General features: G+C 46.2%; 1 protein-coding gene across 1 annotated transcript in view; it reads left to right on the forward strand.

Annotated features, from left to right (window-relative positions):
- Positions 1-22,018, forward strand: part of LOC309385754 (maestro heat-like repeat family member 5) — a gene marked incomplete at both ends in the record, with an annotated part of 34,355 nt that extends 12,337 nt beyond the window's left edge. The window contains 18 exons of the mRNA XM_081940458.1: positions 195-290; positions 443-547; positions 6,670-6,805; positions 7,836-7,954; positions 8,283-8,432; positions 8,934-9,088; positions 9,843-9,990; positions 10,325-10,506; positions 10,741-10,878; positions 11,686-11,800; positions 14,565-14,708; positions 15,272-15,448; positions 18,575-18,721; positions 18,809-18,874; positions 19,267-19,392; positions 21,082-21,184; positions 21,667-21,732; positions 21,852-22,018. Coding sequence (XP_081796584.1) covers positions 195-290; positions 443-547; positions 6,670-6,805; positions 7,836-7,954; positions 8,283-8,432; positions 8,934-9,088; positions 9,843-9,990; positions 10,325-10,506; positions 10,741-10,878; positions 11,686-11,800; positions 14,565-14,708; positions 15,272-15,448; positions 18,575-18,721; positions 18,809-18,874; positions 19,267-19,392; positions 21,082-21,184; positions 21,667-21,732; positions 21,852-22,018 — 2,340 coding nt within the window. The remainder of the gene's footprint in view (positions 1-194; positions 291-442; positions 548-6,669; positions 6,806-7,835; positions 7,955-8,282; positions 8,433-8,933; positions 9,089-9,842; positions 9,991-10,324; positions 10,507-10,740; positions 10,879-11,685; positions 11,801-14,564; positions 14,709-15,271; positions 15,449-18,574; positions 18,722-18,808; positions 18,875-19,266; positions 19,393-21,081; positions 21,185-21,666; positions 21,733-21,851) is intronic.
- Positions 22,019-22,764: the final 746 nt, after the last annotated feature.

Here is a 22,764-nt window from a genome sequence, read left to right on the forward strand (position 1 = left end):
CGGCCACTCCGTTTACTGTAGACATCTGGACTTCAACTCCCAGAATTCCATGGCTGGCTCAGGAAGGTTGGGAGCTTCAGTGCCCCTATCAGAAAAAGGGCCATCAATTCCCCACCCCTGGATTTCTGCCTCTTTCAGGTGCCGTTTCTTCCTTGACGCCCCTCCTTCCTTCTGACATTTTCTCCTTCTTTTAGGATTTCTATCAGCAGACGGCCACCGCCTGCAACAACATGCTGACCGGATTGCTGTCCGAAGCTCCCAATTTGGATGCCCTGCAGGAGATCCTGATGGTAAGGAGAGATCCTTTCTTGGGGTGGGTCAGCCGGTCAGCCAGATGTTCAGGCTGGATTTGGCCCTTCTGTCCCCCTGTGGAGTCTGTGGCTCTTCCAAATGGGAATGACCCATTCCTCCTTTCCTCCTTCTCCTTCGTTTCCCCTGGCAGCACACAAATCCCTGGATCGACTCTCCAAAGAGCCACGAGAGAGAGAGGGCCCTCAAGAGCACCAGGCACCTCCTCAAGTTCGTTTCAGATAACGTCAATTTTGACGTAAGTCTCCCTTTGGGATGAGAAGTGACCAGCAACTGCGTTTCTGTCATGCTGTGATTCTATAATTCTGTAATTCTAAGTTTCTGTGATTCAAAGATTCTGAGATTCTGTAATTCTCAGGTTCTGTGATTCAAAATTGTGAGATTCTGTAATTCTCAGGTTCTGTGATTCAAAGATTCTGAGATTCTGTAATTCTCAGGTTCTGTGATTCAAAGATTCAAAGATTTGAGGATTCAATACAATACAATACAATACAATACAATACAATACAATACAATACAATACAATACAATAGCAGAGTTGGAAGGGACCTTGGAGGTCTTCTAGTCCAACCCCCTGCCTAGATCCCTGGATCGACTCTCCAAAGAGCCACGAGAGAGAGAGGGCCCTCAAGAGCACCAAGCACCTCCTCAAGTTCGTTTCGGACAATGTCAATTTTGACGTAAGTCTCCCTTTGGGATGAGAAGTGACCAGCAACTGCGGTTCTGTCATGCTGTGATTCTATGATTTTGTAATTCTAAGTTTCTGTGATTCAAAGATTCTGAGATTCTGTAATTCTCAGGTTCTGTGATTCAAAATTCTGAGATTCTGTAATTCTCAGGTTCTGTGATTCAAAATTCTGAGATTCTGTAATTCTCAGGTTCTGTGATTCAAAGATTCTAAGATTTGAGGATTCAATACAATACAATACAATACAATACAATACAATACAATACAATACAATACAATACAATAGGAGAGTTGGAAGGGACCTTGGAGGTCTTCCAGTCCAACCCCCTGCCTAGATCCCTGGATCGACTCTCCCAAGAGCCAGGAGAGAGAGAGGGCCCTCAAGAGCACCAGGTACCTCCTCAAGTTCATTTCAAAAAATGTCAATTTCGATGTAAGTCTCCCTTTGGGATGAGAAGGTGTGATTCTGAGATTCTGTAATTCTAAGATTCTGTGATTCAAAAATTCTGTGATTCAAAGATTCTGTGATTCAAAGATTCTTTGATTCAAACTGTTAGATATTAGCATATATCGAGATAAGTCTCCCCTCTGGTCCGCTACTACAGCAGGAAACAGGTATCCCTCTGATTGGTCGAGGGGCGTACCCGATCCCTATAAAAGGGGAACCCTCCGACCACAGAGCAAGCTGGATCACTACTACTACTACTAATAAAGAGCTGTTAAGTTACTTCGTGTCCGCAGTCTGTCTCTCGTTGCCCAGATCTAACATTGGCGACGAAGGTGGGATTGAGAGACAGATAGGACGAAGAACGCTACCTCCAGAATCTCCGGATTTGATCCAGCCCAGGAATTCGGCAGTAATTCCGACAGCCATCTCAGATCACCGCAGCGCGGCAAATTCAAACTGAGAAGATGGCGATGCATGCTCCCCCCGCTCCTTTCGACCCAGCAAACGACGAATGGGAAGCTTTCATGATTCGTTTCGAGTGTTTCCTCGAAGCGAACGAATACACGGGGATCACCGATGCGAGGAAGAAAAACATCTTCCTCGGCTACTGCGGAAAGGAAGTCTTCAATACGGCCAGAGACCTCACCGCGCCTACTCCAATACAGGCAGTATCTTGGACGACGTTGCAACAGACTCTGCAAACTCATTACGCGCCAAAACCTTCCCGCCATGTCTGCCGCAAGGAATTCAACATGAGGACCCAGAAGGCGGGAGAATCCATCAATCAATATGTTGCAGCCCTACGAAAAGCAGCAACTCACTGCGAATACAGGGATCTGGAAGAGCACATCTTAGAGCAGCTCATCTGTGGGTTAAGAGACATTTCTTTGCAAAAGAAGCTGTTGGCAAACCCGAATTTAACCCTACAGACAGCGTTAAACGAAGCAAGAGCGTCAGAGTCAGTGGAGAAATCATCAGTGACCATACAACGAGGGGCCAACGTAAACCAGCCAGCACCAAGACAAACCAGAGTTCACTACGAGGACACAAGCCCCGACTTCGAGAATCCCGAGTTCGAGGACAGTCACCTGATGCAGAGCAGTCACTTGAGGCCTGGGGGGAGACCCGGATCCCGTTTGCCGCCCTGCGCAAGCTGCGGAGGGAATCACCCCAGGTCTACTTGTAGGTTCAGGAACGTTGTTTGTTCGCACTGCAACAAACTTGGGCACATCGCACGAGTGTGCCGGAGCGGAGTCCCTGCCTCACGGCAGCCACCCATGTACCGCCAACAGAAGCCCAACCCAGGGGCTTGGCGAAATCAAAAAGGGTGCCCAGAGAGAAATCCACAAGTGTTTACCCAGAGAGAATATTTCCAAAGAGCTGAACGAGCGTATCCCCAGAGAGATTACTCACAAGGAGTTGAGCGAGCGTATCCCCAGAGAGAATACACACAAAGAGCTGAAAGAGCGTTCTATCAAGACGCTCAACGAGAGTATTTTCAGGATGTTGACGATGAGATAGAGTTTACCCAGAGAGAGGAGTTGCGAACGTATCTCACCACAATACATCAGGTCCGCCCTAAGCGGCCAAAAAGGCTGCAAGTCACAGTCCTCTTGGAGGACTCACCCTGCGAGCTAGAAGTTGACACAGGATCGACCCTGACGATCATTTCATGGGCATCCATGAAACAGGCTATCCCTAGCCTCAGAAAGAGCCAACTACGCGCTCCAGACGTCCTGCTACGTGACTACCAGGGGAACCAAGTCCCCATCGTGGGCCAAGGCACATTCCACATCCGTTTCAAGGACATCGAAGCCCAGCTGCCCGTGACCATCACCAGCGCGCCATTGCAGAACCTTCTGGGGCTTGATTGGTTTGAAGCCCTGGGGTTAGAAGTCACCGGAATCAACGCCGTGAGAAACAGCAGCGCTGAACAGATTTTTAAGGAGTTCGAGGATGTGTTCAGCCCCGGTCTTGGTAAGTATGTGGGTAAACCAATATCATTCAATTTAGACCCCAAAGTGGCGCCAATCCGACTTAAACCGAGACAAGTGCCTTTTGCACTCCGCCCAAAAATAGATAAGGAAATAGATAAGTTAGTGGAGCAAGGAATCCTTGAGCCGGTAGATCACGCGCGTTGGGAAACGCCCATCGTGACCCCAGTCAAACCAGACGGATCAGTCCGCATCTGCGCGGACTATAAATGCACAATTAATGTCGCGCTACAACAGAGCGCATATCCTGTGCCTGTAGTACAGCATTTATTGCACTCGTTGGGGCCAGGAAAGGTATTTGCAAAATTAGACATGGCACAAGCTTACCAGCAACTGCCAGTTGATAGCGCCACAGCGGAGGCCCAAACTATAGTGACGCATAGAGGAGCATTCAAATGCAACCGGCTACAATTCGGCGTAAGCATTGCCCCAGGATTGTTCCAGAGCGTCATGGAACGACTTTTGCAAGGGATACCAGGAGTCGTCCCCTATTTTGACGACATCTTGGTGTCCGCTGCAAATGAGGAGCAATTAAACAAAAGAGTCAGATCTGTTTTGGCCAGAATCAGAGAAAAGGGTCTCCGCCTTAAAAAAGAAAAATGCCAAATTAACGTGCCTAGCGTAGAATTCCTGGGTTATAGAATCGATGGTCAGGGAATACACCCCACTTCAAAGAAAATTAAGGCGATCCAGGACGCCCCCACACCACGAAATCAGACCGAGTTGCAGGCCTTCCTCGGATTACTTAACTTCTACAGCGTTTTTCTGAGGCAGAAGGCGACCGTTGCTGAGCCACTACACCGTCTACTCCAGAGGAACGCACCATGGAAATGGGGACGATCCGAAGCTGCAGCTTTCGCCGGGGTAAAGCGCCTGCTCACCACTGACTCACTGCTTGTTCAATACAGCCAGACCCTACCGCTGGTATTGACCTGCGATGCATCACCTTTCGGAGTTGGAGCAGTCCTCAGCCACAGGATGCCCGACGGAAAAGAAGCACCCATCGCGTTCTACTCCAGAACTCTTTCATCGGCCGAGAGGAATTACAGCCAAATGGACAGGGAAGCGCTGGCTGCCGTAGCGGGAGTAAAGCGTTTCCACGAATACCTCTACGGCCGCGATTTTGAACTGATCACAGATCACAAACCGCTGTTGGGACTTCTGGCGGGAAACCGCCCCACTCCGGTCTCCCTTTCTCCTCGCATGACCAGGTGGACTGTTTTCCTGCCTGCGTATTCATACAAATTGATTCATCGACCGGGCTCCACTCTTGGACACGCAGACGCACTCAGCCGTTGCCCATTACCTGACATTCTGCCAGACCCCACTCCAGAAGTACCGGTATTGCTCATTGACTGTTTGGATTCGGGACCGGTTTCTTCCTACGATGTTGCAAGGTTCTCCTCTAAAGACAATTTAATAAAACAAGTTCAAACTTGGGTTTGGAGGGGGTGGCCGAAGGGAAATGTGGGCCCGGAATTCAAAATGTTTTGGTCAAAACGGGACGAGCTCTCAGTGCTACAGGGATGTTTGTTGTGGGGGGATCGAGTTGTTATTCTGTATGCTTTACGTAAAAATGTATTAGATGCTTTACATATGGGTCATCCGGGAATTGTTAGAATGAAGGCGTTAGCAAGAAGTTACGTGTGGTGGCCAAACATGGACAAAGAAATAGAGGAGTGGGTGGCCACTTGCGACCCATGCCAGGAATCGAGACCAGCACCCCCGGAAGCGCCCGCCACAGAATGGGAGAAACCCAAAGCACCCTGGTCGCGAATACACATCGACTTCGCAGGGCCATTCCAAGGTCAGACTTTCCTTATAGTTGTGGATGCATACTCAAAATGGCTAGATGTAGTCCTAATGACTTCAACCACGGCAGAGGCAGTCATAAAGGTTCTACGGCGACTTTTCGCCACCCATGGCCTGCCAGATCTCCTAGTATCCGATAACGGGCCCCAATTCACGGCCATGCAGTTTGAAACATTTTTAGCAGGTTTGGGAATTCGGCATGCCCTCGTCGCGCCATTCCATCCAGCATCAAACGGACAGGCGGAGAGAATAGTGCGATTCGCAAAAGAAGCCCTCGCTAGGATGGGTCCGGGTGATTGGCAAACACGCATTGACCATTACCTCCTAATTCAGCACATTACCCCAAGCGCAACAACGGGTAGGAGCCCCGCTGAACTACTCATGGGTTGCCGCCTATGGTCTTACCTGGACCGGCTTCACCCGAATTACTCTGCCACGGCTCTCCCAGACTCTACAAGCAAAATCCGGTCTTTCAGAGTAGGGGATTCAGTTTACGCCCACAACTACGCAGGGGGAACATTATGGATGCCGGCAAAGGTCATTGGCATCACGGGTCCACGATCGTATCTGCTGGAACTAGAAGATGGGCGAAACTGGAAAAGGCACATCGATCAACTTCGGGGTCGCCTAGCACACTCCGACCTTCGAAACGAAGACGAGAGTTTCCTGTCTACAGAAAGTCAGCCACGCGAAAGCCCCATCATAGGAAACGACGACGCCGGCGAGCCAAGCGTGGGACAAGACAACACGCACGAAGCAGAGAAACCCCCAGACAACGCAGCCGAACAGACTCCTGAACGCCCGAGCAACGAAGGCACAAGACCTCCAGAACGGGAAACAGGAAAAGCACCCGATCCTGCAACTACTTCGAACCAACCCGCACCCGGTCCTGCAACCACTTCAAACCAACCCGAACTACGACGTTCCTCCCGAGCAAGACAAACACCCACATACCTAAAAGACTATGTTACCTACCGCAACGTTCCATCTAGGAGGGGAGGGGTGTTAGATATTAGCATATATCGAGATAAGTCTCCCCTCTGGTCCGCTACTACAGCGGGAAACAGGTATCCCTCTGATTGGTCGAGGGGCGTACCCGATCCCTATAAAAGGGGAACCCTCCGACCACAGAGCAAGCTGGATCACTACTACTACTACTAATAAAGAGCTGTTAAGTTACTTCGTGTCCGCAGTCTGTCTCTCGTTGCCCAGATCTAACACAAACATTTTATGATTCTAAGATTCAAATATTAGATAATTCTATGATTCTATGATTCTAAGTCTCTATGATTGTAACATTCTGTGTATCTAAGATTCTGAGGTTCTGTGGTTCTGATTCCCTGATTTCAGCTGGCTGAAAGCTTCATGAGCCCCCTCTGCTTCTCCTTTCCCCCCTCCTTTTCTCTTCCTTTCCTTAGACCACAGCTGACTTTTCTTTGCTGGGACAGCTGGTGGCTTTGCTGGCCTTGCACATTGGCGACACCAGCCCAGAAGTTGGCCAGACGTCCGCAGACGCTGCCTACCACCTGCACCACCTCCTCATGAGCAAAATGGGTGAGAAAGTTGGACTCCAAGGGCTGACTTGCTGCAAGAGGACCAGGGATGCCCCCTGCCCAGGAGAGCTTTGGGTGGCACAGCCTGTGGTGTGGCCAAGACCCTGGTCATTGGGCTTGGCAGAGATGCCTGGAATTGGCGGTTGATATTGGCACATCTCGGGGTTAGGGATCCTTTTAAGACTGAGATTCTCACGTTAACTGAGTCAGCTAGGGAGGAGGAGGAGGAGGAGGAGGAGAGGGGGGAGGGAAGGAGCGATGAAGAGAGAGGCAGGGAGCAAGGAGGAGGAGGAGAGGGAGAAAGGGAGACAGGGAGGAGAAACAGGCTGAAGAGGAGCAGCAAGTAGGCCAGGGGTCCTTTTATGACCTAGATTCTCACTTTAAGTGAATCAGTTTGGGAGGAAGAGGAGGAGGAGGATATAGGAGAGATAGAGAAGGAGTGATAAAGAGAGAGACAAGGAGCAAGGAAGAGGAGGAGGGGAGAGAGGGAGAAAGGGAGACAGGGAGGAGGAGGAGGAGGAGGAGGAGGAGGAGCAGCAAGTGGAGGAGATGAGAAGGGAGGGGAGAGAGAGGAAGATAGGGAGAGGAAGATGAGGAGGGGGAGAAGAGGAGGTAGTGAGAAAATAGGGAAGAGAGAGGGAGAGAGTGAAAAGAGTTAGAGGAGGAGGAGGACTGTGGGGTCCTTGGTGCTCTCTGAGCTTGGTGGTTTTCTTCTTGACATTTCATGACCCAACTAGGTAAGTTGATCAGTACTTGAAGGGAGGGATCTTTTCTCTGTGCTTCTTTACAAGTGTTTTGCCCTGTAAGTATTGATGGCCAACATCCCTGATGACGTTCCCTAGTTGGGCAATGAAAAGCCTGCAAGGAACCCCCCCTCCCCAGCTCAGAGAGCACCAGGGACCCCTCAGGTCGACTTTGAGCTCCAGATCTTCTCTTGTATTGCAACGACTAAACCGGCCGTCAGATGAACGAACTTCCCAAGTTCTGAAGGCCAAAATCTGACCTTGTGGTTTTTTCCCCTCCATCCAAAGCGAAAGAAACAGACAAGAAACAGAAGAATAAAAAGGGGAATATTGTACATTGGTTGCGGGAGGATTTCTTTGTTTCGGGTTCTGGGATCTTCTACAACAACATCTCCAAAATGGCGAAGGTATGTTTTGGATCAGCCTTTGGCCTGTCTTCCTTTTGTTCCTTCTCCTGACCTGGAGACCCTCAAAGGAGTCAATCTCACAGTGGGGACAGCATCCTCCCAAGGTTGGGCTTTGGGTACCCCTCCCCTCCAATGCCTAGGAGGAAGAAAGGGCAGCTGCCATGTTGGCTTCCTTGACCCCCATCTGAATCCCACCTGATGGAGGACATGAAATAAGGCCTGCCTCTCTACATGGTGTGCTGTCCCCCAATCTGGGTCAAAGTCTCAAGAGAAGGGAGTCAAAGCCCTGAGGCATCTCTGCATGGCCTCCTTTCCTTCTCTCCGATAGGCCTTTGGGGAGCACCTCAGCCCGTTGCAGCTAACGCAGCTGATCCTGGAAGCCCTGGAGGCCTTGACACATGTGGACAAGAACATATCTCAGTCTGCGGGGCTGCTCCTCAACTCCATCCTGGAGGAGTGTGGCATGGATCTGGAGGAGGTAAGAAAATTGCAGGGCTTGGAGCAAAAGGGATGTAGGAGATTTTTTAGAAAACAAAGACGAGAATGACTGAGACCTTGTTGGCTCAGTGACGACGCTTTGGCTGGTTTTAAGAAGGCTAGGGCTGGATGGGAGACCACTGAGCTATCCAAACCTCCCAGAAGAAGGTAAGGGCAAAACAAAGGAGCCATATTGCTTTCATGAAAAATAACATTTGGTGAGCCAGTGTGCCAGTGGTTAAGGCTCCAGATGTTTTTACATCTTTGTCATCCGCCTTGAGTTGCCATATGCGAATAGGCAGGAATATAAATCTCCTAAAATAAACCAATAAAATATCACAGGCGGCTGGACAAATCAGGAGTTCTTTCAAAAATGTAGGGCAAACGTTGACATTGTGGGGGCCAATTTATTTCCCCCAATGGGTGGGAGTTATCGTCTCTACTGCATCTCCAATGGAGACCAACGCTGGATCTCATCCCTCCGATCTCTCTTTTGCCATAGCTACCTAAGATCTTGAAGGAGATTTACCAGCGTCTCCCGAATATTGCCCACCCAGCAACGAAACACCTCACCCTCAAGGCCGTATGTCACCTGGCATCCAAGAGGGTCAACCCAGTTGTGGACATATTGCTGGAATCCTCCATTGGCTGTGATGGGTAAGAAGAACTTCAAGGAGATGGGCCTCCTGTTGCCTTGGATTCCTCAGAGACTCTCCATCCTTTGCGATGGGGTGAATCCCTGTAGCTCAGGTGGAGGGAGAGGGTGGAGGTTGGTTCTCTGAGCTTCTGCGTTGGTTTCCAAATGTTTTGTTACCAGGCAAGGTAACGTCTTCAGTGGAGTTTAAAGAACGCCAGTGCTGGTGATCTTCTGCTTGTAAGGGCTTGGTGTGGTCAGTAGGTCTTGTGATGGAGAGGTCACGTCAGGTGTGGGTTGTCTCAGGTGAGGGTCATATCAAGTGAGGGTCTTGTGATGGGGAGGTCACCTCAGGTGTGGGTTGTCTCAGGTGAGGGTGATGGAGAGGTCACCTCAGATTGAGAGTTATGTCAGGTGGGGATCTTGTGATGGGTCTTGTGATGTGGAGGTCAGTAAAGGTTGTGTCAGGTGAGGGTCTTCTGAGGGAGGTCCTGATGGGCCATGGGTGTGTCACAGATGAAGTCTTCTAGTGGGGAGGTCACGACTTTTCTTGTCACATTCGTTAAGTGAATCACTGCAGTTGACAAACAGTTGTAAGTCGAGAACTACCTGTGTATATAGAGATATTTTTCTGGCATGAGAGGCATTTATTTGGCCATCGGTTTTCCAATCCTTCCTTCCATTGGGACGGGGGGGTTCATCTATCTGGACTGGCCGTCTCTTCTGAAATGGGGAAAGTATCTGATTTCCACCCTATCTGTTTCTCCCCCTCTGCAGAAGCGCCAGGGAGGTTTGGGGGGCGCTGGCTGTGGACCATTATGCCAACCTCAAGATTATGAAGCCCCTCTTGAAAAGGCTGCAGGACCAAGACCCCAGCACCGACGCCCTCACAAGGAGGAACAGCAAGTCCCTCATGCCCATTTCGGTAAGCCCTCCACTCCTTTGGGAGGGGGGAGGGAGGCAGTGGGCAAGCGGCTGGGGGCTGAAATTGGAGCATCATTTTGTGTAAGCCCCCCCTCCTTTAAGTGGAGGCAGATGTTTCTCTCCCTGGGCACAATGAGAATATATCTGCCGAACAAAACTCCTCATTGGCAACAGGAAGGGCATCTGGTCAGTAAACCCCCAGCTCCATTCAGTTGGCCAGACTCCACCCTGCAAGTGTTTCTGGGAACGTTAGAAGAAGAGGAGGAAGAAGAAGAAGGTGATGAATCTAAGCAACCTGGGGAGCCAAAGTGACTCACCCTTCATCCCGTTTCTAGGCCACCAACGCTCTCTGTTTCCTCCTGTCCCTCCCGAACGCTGCTGAGCTCCTCCACAACAAATTCTCCAACCTGCTCCTCGCCCTGGTCACGCAGCTGTACTTCCTCCTGGGAGCCAGCAAGAGTGAGGCCAGGAGGTCCAGCAGAGTCCTGGACCTTTCAGAACAGATCAACCTCTTGGGGTAAGGAATCTCCTGGGCCCAATTTGGATCCTACAGGATATCACTGGAGGGGGAAGAAATAAAGGGAGGCTGATTTGCTGTTGTGTTTTGTGATTGCTGCACAAGCCGCCAAGTGAAACCTGGAGATCTCCTGAAGGGCAGCGGGAGGCTGGTTGGCGTCAGGGCAAGCCTGGCCTTTGCAGGGGGCATCAGCCGAAGGATTGGCACCAACTCTTCTCCCTTTCTTTGATTTAGCACGGCAGTGCAGGCGATCAAAAACCTCATCCTGTCTGCCGGATACGAAGAGGAGTACAACGATTTGGGGATGGTGGGATTTTGGGAGATGCTCTTGAGCCCAGATAGTCTGTTTGAGGCCATTTTCCACCTGGTCCGGTAAGAACATCAAAGTCCAAAGAGCTTGGCTACAAGTGGCAGTTGGTGAGAGAGGGAGGGGAAGGGCAGAGGGAGAGGAGGAGGAAGAGGCGGAGAGAGAGAAAGTGAGGGAGAGGGGGAAGAGGGAGGGTAAGGTGAGGGAGAGAGAAAGAGAGGAATAGGAAGGGTGAGAGAGGGAGGGGAGGGCTGAGGGAGAGGAGGAAGAAGAGGCAGAGATAGAGAATGTGAGCGAGAGGGGGAAGAGGGAGGAAAGAGGGGAGGGAGAGAGGAAGAGGGAGGGTTAGATAGAGGAAAAGGAGAGAGGGAGGGAGAAAGAAAGTGAAGGAGAGAGGGAGGGAGGGCAGAAGGAGAGGAAGAAGAAGAGGTACAGAGAGAAAGAGAAAGAAAGGTAGGGTGAGAGGGCGGAAAGAGAGGGGGGAAGGGGAGATAGAGGAGAGGGAAGGGGAGAGAGCAAAAGAGAGGGAGGGGGAGAGAGAGATGGAAACAGAAAAGGAGATAGAGAATGAGAGGGAGAGTTAGACAAAGAAAGGAGAGGGAGAGAGGAAGAGGAGGGAGGGAGAAAAAGACAAAGAAAGAGAGGGAGTGTGAGAGGGAGACAAAAGGAGAGAGAGAATGAGATGGAGAAGGAGGGTGGGAAGGAGAGGGAGAGAAAGACAGAGAAAGAGAGGGTGGGTGAGACATTATCTAAATACTTACTTCATTGAGTAATTTATTTATCCATAATTCAGATAATCATTTCTCTAGCTTGGTGATTTTCTCCTCACTCACCAGCAGATCTTGTCTGATTTCTCCCTATTTGATCTTTAGGAAACTCTTCACCTACTCTAAAGTGGAGCTCAAGGTGATGTTCAGACAGGCCAACAACTACCTGCACCGTCCTGACTTAAGGGAGAAGACAATTGGGATGGTGTTCTTCTCAGAGGTGAGGAGACATTGTGATGCACCACAACATTGTGGATCTCCAGGAACGTTGCGCAGGATTCAAGAGGACTTTATGGTTAGGAACTTGAAGTTGTGGGGGCTCCATCACTGGAGGCCTTGAAGAAGAGACTGGAAAGACCATTTGTCTGACATAGTAGATGGTCTCCTGCTTGGTCAAGGGGTTGGACTAGAAGACCTCCAAGGTCTCCTTTTATTCTGTTAATTGGTGGAATGAGAGGGAGCGAGGGAGGGAGGGAGGGAGGGAGGGAGGAAGATTCAATGACCCCAAATTCTGTTTCCTCTTTGCATTATAGGCAGGTTTGTATTGCCATACTGTAGTCCTCAACATAAGACCATCATAGAACCTCCAGTGGTCACTAAGTGATCGCAGCAGCCCTTAAGCCAATGCCGTGGTCATATACTTAGGATAAACCAGATACTTCAGTGATTTCCTTCTACAGGTTGTCCTCAACTTATGACCACAACTGAGCTCCAAATTTCTGTTGCTCAGTGAAACAGTCCTTAAGCAAGTTTTGTCCCATTTTACCTCCTCCTTTGCCATAGTTGTTAAGTGAATCACTGCAGTTGTTAAATTAGTCACATGGTCGTTAAGCGAATCAGGTTTCCCTATTGACTTGGCTTATCAGACAGTCACAAAATGGATCACATAACCTTGAAACACTCCAACCGTTGGCAGGTGAGGCTGACATCGTGACGATACAACATGCAGTCTTGAAATTCCGGGATCGCCGTCGATATGACTGCTGTTCGATTGTCCTTTTGAACCTAAACCATCCCGTAGAGACGGTGATAGAGAAGGGCACATCCTCCTGATCCCAGGGACATCGCAAAGTTCCTGGCAGATCCAGGAGAAGCCCTTTTCTCCATCAAAAGAGAAGCAGCCACTGAAGCTGCTTAAAGTTGGGACAGCTCCAGAATGGAAGGAAAGCGGGAGAGAAAGTGTGTCGAATTGGTGAGATAAATTTTATTATTAGAGAAGAGAACACCCAAAAAGATCAAAAATAAAGTTAAAATTGAAGACAGAAGAGGTTAAGTAACAAGATTAAAGCCTGAGTCAAACTTAGTGTCTTCTTTAATCTTTTTATTGATGGAATTTTTACAAACACTTCTTACTTTTCAAACTGGACCGTTTTCTTCTTCTTCAATTTTTCCTTTTTTTAATACTTATTGATTAAGACTTTCTTTCTTTTTCTTTTTTCAATGTTCTAGTACATATTCTTTTTAAGAACTTTTCTTTTTCTCCTGAAGTTTGGAATATAAAGAGGGGAGTAAAAGTAGAAGAAAAGAAGTTACACTGCCACTTAGAGGCTTGGAGGCTTGGAAACATTGTTTTTCTTTTTTTTCTTTGAACATTTCATTTACATTTCAAGGTCTCTGAGCTTCTTTATTGAAAATGATAGGCGGATGAGTACGGATAGTTTATACAGGTGCTCCTCTGGGGTACTATCAGTAGCTAGACTGGAGTGAAAAGAAAGCCTTGAAAGAGAGAAGAATCGCAGTGAACTTGTTTGGAATTTAATAAAAAAGCCTTGGATTCTATATAGTGGCAGTGTATATCTGGAGGAATGTTGCAACATGAAAAGAAAACAAAGTGACATTGCAGATGATTATACAAGAAATTCAAAAAATACAAGTAAGAACAGAGAACATTGAAAAGAGAATGCAGAATATTGAACAAAGAACAGAAAAAATTGAAGAAAAGGATGATCAAAGAGATAAGAAAATTGGTGATATTGACAGCAGATTGAGGTTGGAAAAGACAAGAGTGGAATATTGAAATGGGAGATTGATAGATTAGAATTCCAGAATTCCAGAATATAGAAGAAGAAAAGGGAGAAAATTTGGCAATGTAATGATAAAAATTTTGGCAGAAGCATTGGTGATAACCGAAGGGAAGTTGATGGAAGGAACAGACAAGGGGTTTTGAGTCTTTACAAGATATGCAATGAAAAACAAGTTGCCAAGAGAAGTCCATATAAGATCTACTAAGAAAGCCATTAAAATAAAATAAGCATAAAATAAAGTAATAATAGTTATAGTCAAATAAATGATTAATAATAATAATGCCTGTGAAATTTTATATTAATTGTAAGTGAGGACTATGGAGAGGATGCATAAAAGTTTCGTAACCAAAGATAAATCATTTTATATAGAGTACAATGTAAAGATGTAACATTACTGGATGGATTTAGGATGATGTAATGAAATGTCATAATATAAATATTCTAAATTTAGAATATCTCACATAAAAGGAAGTAATAATAGTTATAGTCAAATAAATGTTAAATAATGATAATAATTTATACATATATATTAGATTGATAATATGAGATTCTATATAAATTGTAAGTGAAAACTCTGGAGAGGAGGCATAGGAGTTTTATGACCAATCGACATACTGTATGTAACTGGAGGATGGTTTTTATGCTCTATGTTTGTTTATGTTTGTTTGTTTAAAAATAAATAATATTAAATAAAAAATGAAACACTGTGACACACATAAATACGGACCGTCAAGTATCCAATTTTTGATCAGGTGACCGTGATCAATGGTCATGAGTCTGAAAAATGGAGTTGTCCCTTTTGTCAGTGCCGTGGTGACTTTCCGCAGTCACTAAATGAGGACTGTCTTTTCTTTTCCTCTCCCCGTAAAGGCTGAATGTGGCATCTCTTCGTAGAGGCTCTGAGGAAAATTCCCTTCCTTTGTTTTGCTAATGCTTCGTCTCTCTCCTCTTCTTCCCCAGCTTCTCTATCACCCGGAGCTCGGACACCTCTTCGTCATAAAGGACATCCTCGATGTCCTCCAAGACTGGATGGCTCAGCCATATCCCCTCATCCAAATATTTGCTGTTCGTGGTGTGGGGTATCTTCTCCAGCACCCCTTGGAGGTAAGAGATGGGGGGCAGGAAGTGAGGGACTTTCAAGGGAGCAGCAGGTGTGACCTCTTTGGGAAGTCTACAAGGCTAGGAAGGGTAGAAGGAGGAGAAGAAGACAACCACCAGAAAGAGGATGGACTCAGCTACAGTGGCGTCTCTTCTACAAAGATGGGGGCATCCCTGGAAGATCTGAAGGATCAATTTGGAGACAGATCCTCTTGGAGGACATCTAAAGCAGAACAAGAAGCAACGGATGGAAACTAATCAAGGAGAGAAGCAACCTGGGCCTAAGGAGAAATTTCCTGATACTGAGAACAATTAACCAGTGGAATGACTTGCCTCCAGACGTTGTGGGTGCTCCAACACTGGAGGCTTTCAAGAAAAGACTGGACAACTACTTGTCCAGAATAGTGTAGGGTCTCCTGCTTGAGCAGGGGGTTGGATTAGATGACCTCCAAGTTCCTTTTCAACCATGTTATTCTATGTTCTATGGGCTTCTCTCTGTTTTTCATTCCTAGACTCAGAGAACTCCAGTGACCATGTTTAATTGCTCCCTTTTTCCCTCCTTCCTCCAGAATACAATGTTAGAGCCAGTGCTAGTCCCTGTGGTCAACTGTGCTTGTCACCCAGAAAAAAGTGTGGCAAAGGAATCCCTACGGACTCTTCAGTTCCTATTCCAGCACCTGAATGTTCAAACCTATGGATGGAAAGCTGTCAATCTCATTCCGGTCCTGGGGAAGTATTTTGCTGATGTACGTCAACCAAATCACGACATACTAAACCACCAACCCTCTTTCTCTTCCTCTCCTTCCCTCCCTCTCTTCTCTCTTTTTCTCCCATAAAGATGGCCTGGGTACCATCTGCAGAATTATAATTTTATCAAAAAGGCTTAGAAATAGTTCAGCAATAACTGTGCTGCTCCCATCTAAAAGAGTGTGTGAGCTTTCAGATGATCCTTGAGCCCTTCCAGAGAGCTGGAGAAGGTTGCCACTCTCTTCAGCTTCACCAAACCACCATCAATCACTCTCCATATTTATTAAAAATCCAGATTGGTGTTGCTTGATCTCAGACACTTTAAGGTGTGTGGATTTCAACTCTGAGGCCTGAGAACTCCAGAGGTTGAAGTCCCCATATCTGAAAGCTGCTGAGATTTGAAAACTCTGGTCTCCATCAGTATTTCTCCCCCTTGGCAACTTGAAGAGGTGAGGACTTCACGTCCCAGAACTCTCCAGCCAGCATACTGGAGTTGGAGTCCCCACATCTTAAGGCTGCTAAGATGGGAAAACAACTCCCTCGATCAAACCATAGAAGTTGGTCTGCAAGCCCTTTACACCCATGGCCAACCATTCGCATGGCCTTTTCTAGAAAACAGTTGCCAGACTCCCCTTCCTTTGTTTCTTGAGTGGGAAAATGAGGCAGATCAGACAAAGAGGATGGAGGTTATGAAGGCTATTATGTAGGGTTAGTGGAGCTCTCCTTGCCTTTCTCTTTAAGGAAACAAAGGAGAATCAAATGTGAGATGTTTTCTTTTTTTTTATTAAAAATTTTAAATAAATTTTACAATTATCACCCTCCTTACCCTTCCCTCTTCCCGACCTCCCTCCCCCCGACCTCCCAGAGCAAAATACAGGGTATATACATTTAACAACCATACACTAACATAAGCTAACTAATTTTAACATGTTACTATTCTTGTGCTTTAACTCCCCCTTTACTAAGCTAACTTTGAATAAATTGTAACGTTCTTTATGCCTTCATTCATAAGCTAACTGAAATTTTTTAGTCCGGTATTTGTTTTGAATGCAGTCAATCCATCTTCTCCAGTCCAGCTTGTACTTCTCATCTGAGTGATCCTTCAGATACGCTGAAATTTTGGCCATCTCTGCTAAATTTACTACTTTTAACGTCCATTCTTGGATAGTAGGCAACTCTTTTTTCCATCTAGCCTGTAACTGACCATACTGAAACCAGGTTTGAATTACCCTTTCATCTCTTAATGCATTCAAAGATTTCAACTGCAGTGCGCCTCTATCCATACTAAGGAGTTCTGCATATCTAGTTACATCTTGTTTTTGTTCTATACTTATGTTCTCTATAGCGTGTCTAGGCACCCCCCACATAGGTATCTTGTCGTTTAGCCTATCTTGATATTTTTTCCAGACACGCAGTAAGGCATTCCTTAAAATATGACTTCTAAATATCTTGTCGGCCTTCTTGTCGTATATTAAATAAGCATGCCAGCCATATACCAAATCGTAACCCTCAATATTCAATATTCTATCCTCTGTTAAGTTGATCCAATCGCTGACTGTTGCTAAAACTGTTGCTTCATAGTATAATTTTAAATTGGGCATTTTTAAGCCTCCTCTTTCACGTATGTCTTGCATTATTTTAAGTTTTATTCTCGGTTTCTTTCCTACCCAAACAAAATTGTTAATACCTTTCTGCCATTCCTCCAAATTTGCGTCTTTTTAAAGTATTGGTATCATTTGGAAGAAGAATAGAAACTTGGGCAAAACATTCATTTTAACTGCAGCTATCCTTCCCAACAAAGACAATTGTAATTTTTCCCAATTATTCATTTCTATCTGTATTTTATGCCATAATGGTTCATAATTGTACTATATAATTTCCCATTTGAAGTTGTAATATAAATTCCTAAATATTTAAACTTTTTTACTATCTCACACCCTGTTACTCTTTCTAATTCTTCTTTTTTTGGGGGGGGGGGGTTCGTAGTCATATTTTTAGCTATCATCTTTGTCTTCCCTAGATTTACTTTGAACCTAGATACTTGATCATATTGGTTAATTATATTCATTAGACCTATAACTGATTCCCCCGGCTAGGTTAAAGTTACAACCAAGTCATCCGCAAATGCTCTTATTCTATATTCGTAGTGCCTAATCTTAATTCCTTGTAGTTTGTCAGACCCACGTATTCTGTTCAATAACAATTCCAGGGTTAAGATAAACAATAATGGAGACAAGGGACACCCCTGTCTTGTTCCTTTTTCAATTTTAAAAGATTCTGTTAAGCCTCCATTAACTATAATTTGTGCTGTCTGTTTCTGGTATATTGCTTTGATAGATTCCATGAAATCCTCTCCGCACTGCATCTTTTGTAGTATTTTTATTAAAAATTGCCAATTGACTTGGTCAAATGCTTTCTCCGCATCTAAGAATAGAAGCACTGCCGGGACTTGATAATACTTTCCCAAATATTCCATTATATTAATGTTTTGTCTTACATTACTTTTCATTTGCCTTCCCTGTATAAAACCAGACTGACCATTGTGAATTGTTTGTTGCGCAATTGGCATTAACCTGTTTACCAATATTTTAGCAAAGATTTTGCAGTCTGTATTAAGTAATGAAATAGGCCTGTAGTTTTTTGTCTGGGTAGGATCCTGTTCTTCTTTTGGAATCAATGAAATAAAAGCTGTTTTCCAAGATGGTGGGACCATGCCTTCCATTTGAATTTTATTAAATAGTTACCTAAGAGGTTCCATCATTTCTAGTTGTAACTTTTTATAATAAACTGCTGTCAAGCCATCTGTGACAGGCGCTTTGCCGATTTTTAACTACTTAATTGCCAGGAAGATTTCCTCTGTAGTTACAAGTTGATTCAATCTTCCCCTTTGCTCATCTGTAAGTATAGGAATTTTCTCTTTCACCAAATATCGGTCTATGTCTATGTCTATTTAATCATATCATGTTGAAAAACTTCGGTGAGATGTTTTCTCGTCTGAAAATTCTGCTCTTAGTTTTTGCTCAGCTGACTGTTGTATGTGCTTCAGTTTGTCTTCTAGGTTCTCACTACACCTCCCATTTCCTGAATGCTATTGGAGGGACTGACACATTTCTCTTCCTTCATAGGAGGACATCGAGTTGCGCAACACCTCCATCACACTTTTTGGCCTGGTCTTAAAAGGGGTCAAGGAGACAGAGGAGAATCTGAACGAATCCATCCTGCGCAGCCTGATTCCTCTCGTCATCCAGTTGGCTAATCGTTGGACCCAAGAGGTGAGTTGAAGGGCGGGGTCAACTAAGCTCCTGCTCTTTCATGCTCCCTTCTCCATGAGACCACGCTGTACCCCCATCTTCACTCAGGGCAACATGGTTGCATCATGTGGACCCTCTGGAGAAGGCAAAGAGATTCTGGACAATCCTGAAGTTGTGAGGTCCTTGGTGCTCTCTGAACCTGGTTGTTTTCTTGCAGGCCTTTCCTGACCCAACTAGGTGACAGCATCAGTAGGTTGGAGGGGAGGGTTTGACCTCTGCTTAATGCCCGATCATTTTGATGTGGGTGCAGGTTTTCTGTTGGGTTGTTCTTGGATTAGGGGGTTGTTTTCTGCTTGATTGTTTGCCTGGTACCAATAGAAGAGAATCAGGGTTGAATTGTGGGGAACTCTGGCCTTCAGGGGGGCCCTTGCCCTGCATTAGCTTCCTCTTGGGGTGGCTCATCCCCTTTCCCACCTCTGAGCAAGGAGAAGTCTGGCTTTTCTCTGCCAAAGATGGATAACCTCAGAACCGGCTCCTCTGATGCCTCCTTTCCTCCCTCGGCCCAGGTCTCCAGGAACGCCCTGACCTCCTGCGTCTCCTTTATGAAGTGGGAGGAGTTTCCAGAGACTTTGTTTGACTACGAGATTTACACCAGTCTCCAGAGCATGTATTCCAGCATCTGCTCGGAGGTGGTAAGTAGGAGCCCAGCTGGTTCCTTTTCTTCCGGATTAGAGTATAATATATTTTCTTTTTCTCCTGCCTTTCTTCTTTTGATAAATCATTCAAGATAGTGGACGTCCCTAATGCTTCTCCTCCCCCTTCCCCTCCTCCTCCTCCTCCTATTCCTCTGATTTCCTTCCCAACAAGCCTGTGAGGTAGGCTGCCCTGAGAGAGAGGGACTGGACCAAAGTCATCCAGCCAGCTTTCATGCCTAAGGCAGGACTAGAACTCCCCAAGTCACCCATTAGACTTTCATCCCAAAGGAGGGACTAGAACTCACTGGCCCCTGGTTTGTTGCCTGAAGCCTCAACCACTAGACTAAATTGACTAGAGGGATTCTTCTTGGGTTGTTGCTCCCTTGGGAACAGCAGAGGTTCTATGCCACCATGAGGACTAGAAACCTTGCTGATTTGTGGGTTTGAGGATTAGAAATGGCAGTTTGTGGAAAACGGAAATTACGATGTAAAGAGGGCAAAACATAAATGCATTTATCAGATCAGAAGCCATTTCCTTGTCATCTTTCTTTCCCTTTTCTTTTTCTATTTGTTTTTCACTATCTACCATTTTCCTTTATTTTCCTTTTTGGTTTTAATTTGGATAAAATTGTCTTTAATAGCATAAATGTGTTTGTGTGTATAATATAATACAATATTGAACTATATTATACTAATACTTATAATATACTGTACTATATAGTGTAATAGTATATTGTATTGCATTGTATAATAGTCCAGTCTAGTCCAGTCCAGTCAAGTGCAGTTTAGTATAATAATATTGTTTAGTATAATAAAAAATAGTATAATACAGCGATGGCGAACCTTTTTTGGCTCGCGTGCCATAAGTGGGGGGGGGGGAGTGTAGGGAGGTCGTGTGTGGGCATGCCGCACCCATAATGCAATGCATGACACCCAGTACGCATGCACGCACTACAGGAGCGCCCCCCCCATATTTTTACATCCTTTTTTCGCCCTCCCCAGGCTCCAGAGGCTTTATAGGAGCCTGGGGAAGGCAAAAACAGCCTCCCCCACCCACCGGACGCCCTCCGGAGGCGTCAGGGAAGCCTCCGGACGGTCCCTGATGCCTATGGCATGCTCAAAACGACCCTCCGAGTCTCTTCCGGTTTGCTCAGAGGATCGTTTTTAGCACTCCGAATTCTTCAGGGACCATCGGGAGGCTTCCCTGATGCCTTTGGAGCGCTCAAAACGACCCTCCGAGCAAACCGGAAGTCACTTCCGGTTTGCTCAGAGGGTCAGTTTAAGAGTTCCGAAGGCTTCAGGGAAGCTCATGAAGCCTCTGGAGGGCCTCCTGCTCGGGGGGAGAAGGCTATTTTCTCCCTCCCCAGGCTCCTATAAAGCCTCTGGAGCCTGGGGAGGGGGGAAAATGGCTTTAAAAAAGGGTGAACTCAGCTAGCCAGTGCGCCTCGTGTGCCCTGACAAATGGCTCCACGTGCCACCTGTGGCACGCGTGCCATAAGTTCGCAATCACTGGTATAGTATAACAATTTTATAGTTTAAAGTACAATATGATATGATAAAGTATAAAAAAAATCAATATGTTATTGAAGACATTGTTGTTGAGGACATGAGGACTAGAAACCTTAGAAAGAAAAAAAGAGGAAGCTACAGAGTTCATTGCCTTGTTTGTGGCCTTGTGTTCTCCAGATCAATCGATGCAAGGAAAACCTGCCTGAAATGTTGGAGCAGATGGTGGAATTCCTAAAGAGCCGGAATCCTTCGTCCCGAGAGGCAGCTGCCCTCTTAATTGGTAACCCCAAAAGCGAACTCTGGAAGGAGGGGAGGAAAAACCAGGGCAGGCGGGCGGGCTAAGGCCAGGCATGCTGACCATTATCTCTCTCACTCACACACACACATACGGCCCCCTTTCTTAATGGTATCGCTGTGGTTGTTAAGTGAATCTGGATTCCTTTCAGTGTTTGCTCACCCGAAGTTTGCAAAAAGTGATCAGGTGACCCCCAAGACTCTGCAACTGTCATACGTACGAGTCAGTTTGCCAAGCGTCCGAATTTTGATCCTGTGGTGTTGGATGGAATGAAATCTTGGACGACTGTCAGCCTTCGTCCTTCTTTTCATCCGATCTCTAGACAGACCCAATTCCTGGGACCATCCCGTAAAGTCCCAAAGAGATTCTTCCAAGTAGAAACAAAAGAATTCTGCATTTTCTTTCTTGAATCAGTCAACTTAGCCATCTCTGCCAACTCCACCAACCTTTTCTTTGCATGTGTCTAGGCTGCTGCGCACAATACATGAAACCAGATGTGGTGACTTCCAAACAAATCGAAGAAGTTTTCCTGGGTGAGTTTCAAAGTTCCCTCGCTTGAAGCAGAGATTTTCTCTCCAGAAGCTCTGTCCCTGATCAGGATTGGTTCTCAAGGTGGATCCTGGGAATCATTTCTTTTCTGGATTCCTTCCAGGTCTCCGGGATCTTCAAGAGGATTGCGAAGCCTCCGTGGCTCAGTCTGCAGCTGAGTCCATGGAAAAAATCTTTCGGCAGTGCGGCCATCGGATCAACCCTGATCTCATTAGTAGCCAGCTCCTCTCCAAAGTCATCCAGAGCATCTCCAAGACCAAATTATCATAGTTTACTTTATTGTCTTGGCACCTCGTACAACAAAGTTGTGCCTTCTTCAGTGTATATTATACATTAAAAATAAAACCATACAATTGTATACAACTGTACATTCTATACAATGAAATTGGAAACTCCTAATATTGCATTTCTGTTGCCCTCTATAGTAGAATTCAAGATAGTTACTGCTCTGGGATGGAAGCTCTTTTTCAGTCTACTTGTCCTTCTTTTTATTGTCCTGTACTGTCTGCCAGATGGTAATAGTTAAAAAAAAAAGGTGCCCAGGAGGAGATGGATTTTTAAGGATGTTTGGAACTTTCTTAAGACAGCAGGAGCTATATAGCTCTTCCAAAGAGGTGGGGGGGGGCAACCAAGGACCCTCTGGGCATCTCCCTTCCAGCTGGTCTTTGGAGAAAGGGAGGAAACATAAAGATAATTCCTACGTTGTGAAAGACCCCAAAGGAACATCATGGAAAAGGGCTGGGAGGGAGATTAGTAACTCATAGGTACCTGATTGGCTGTTGACTGACGAGGGGCCCATTTCCTGGGCTTCAATCATTTCCCTGGCTGTTTTTGTACCTGCTCAGCCAACAATCTTAGTAGCTGTGAAATTGAATGCATGTCCTTCTTCATTGCAATGTGAGGCTACCAATGAGTTTGGGAAATCTTGATTGATTTCTGTTAAGTAATTAAGCTCCCCATTAGGAGACCGAGTATGCAGAGAAGGTTATTGAGAGTGATATGGAATAACACGCACA

Source organism: Natrix helvetica (genome assembly GCF_964273705.1).
Source record: "Natrix helvetica genome assembly, chromosome: 2".
NCBI lineage: Eukaryota > Metazoa > Chordata > Lepidosauria > Squamata > Natricidae > Natrix > Natrix helvetica.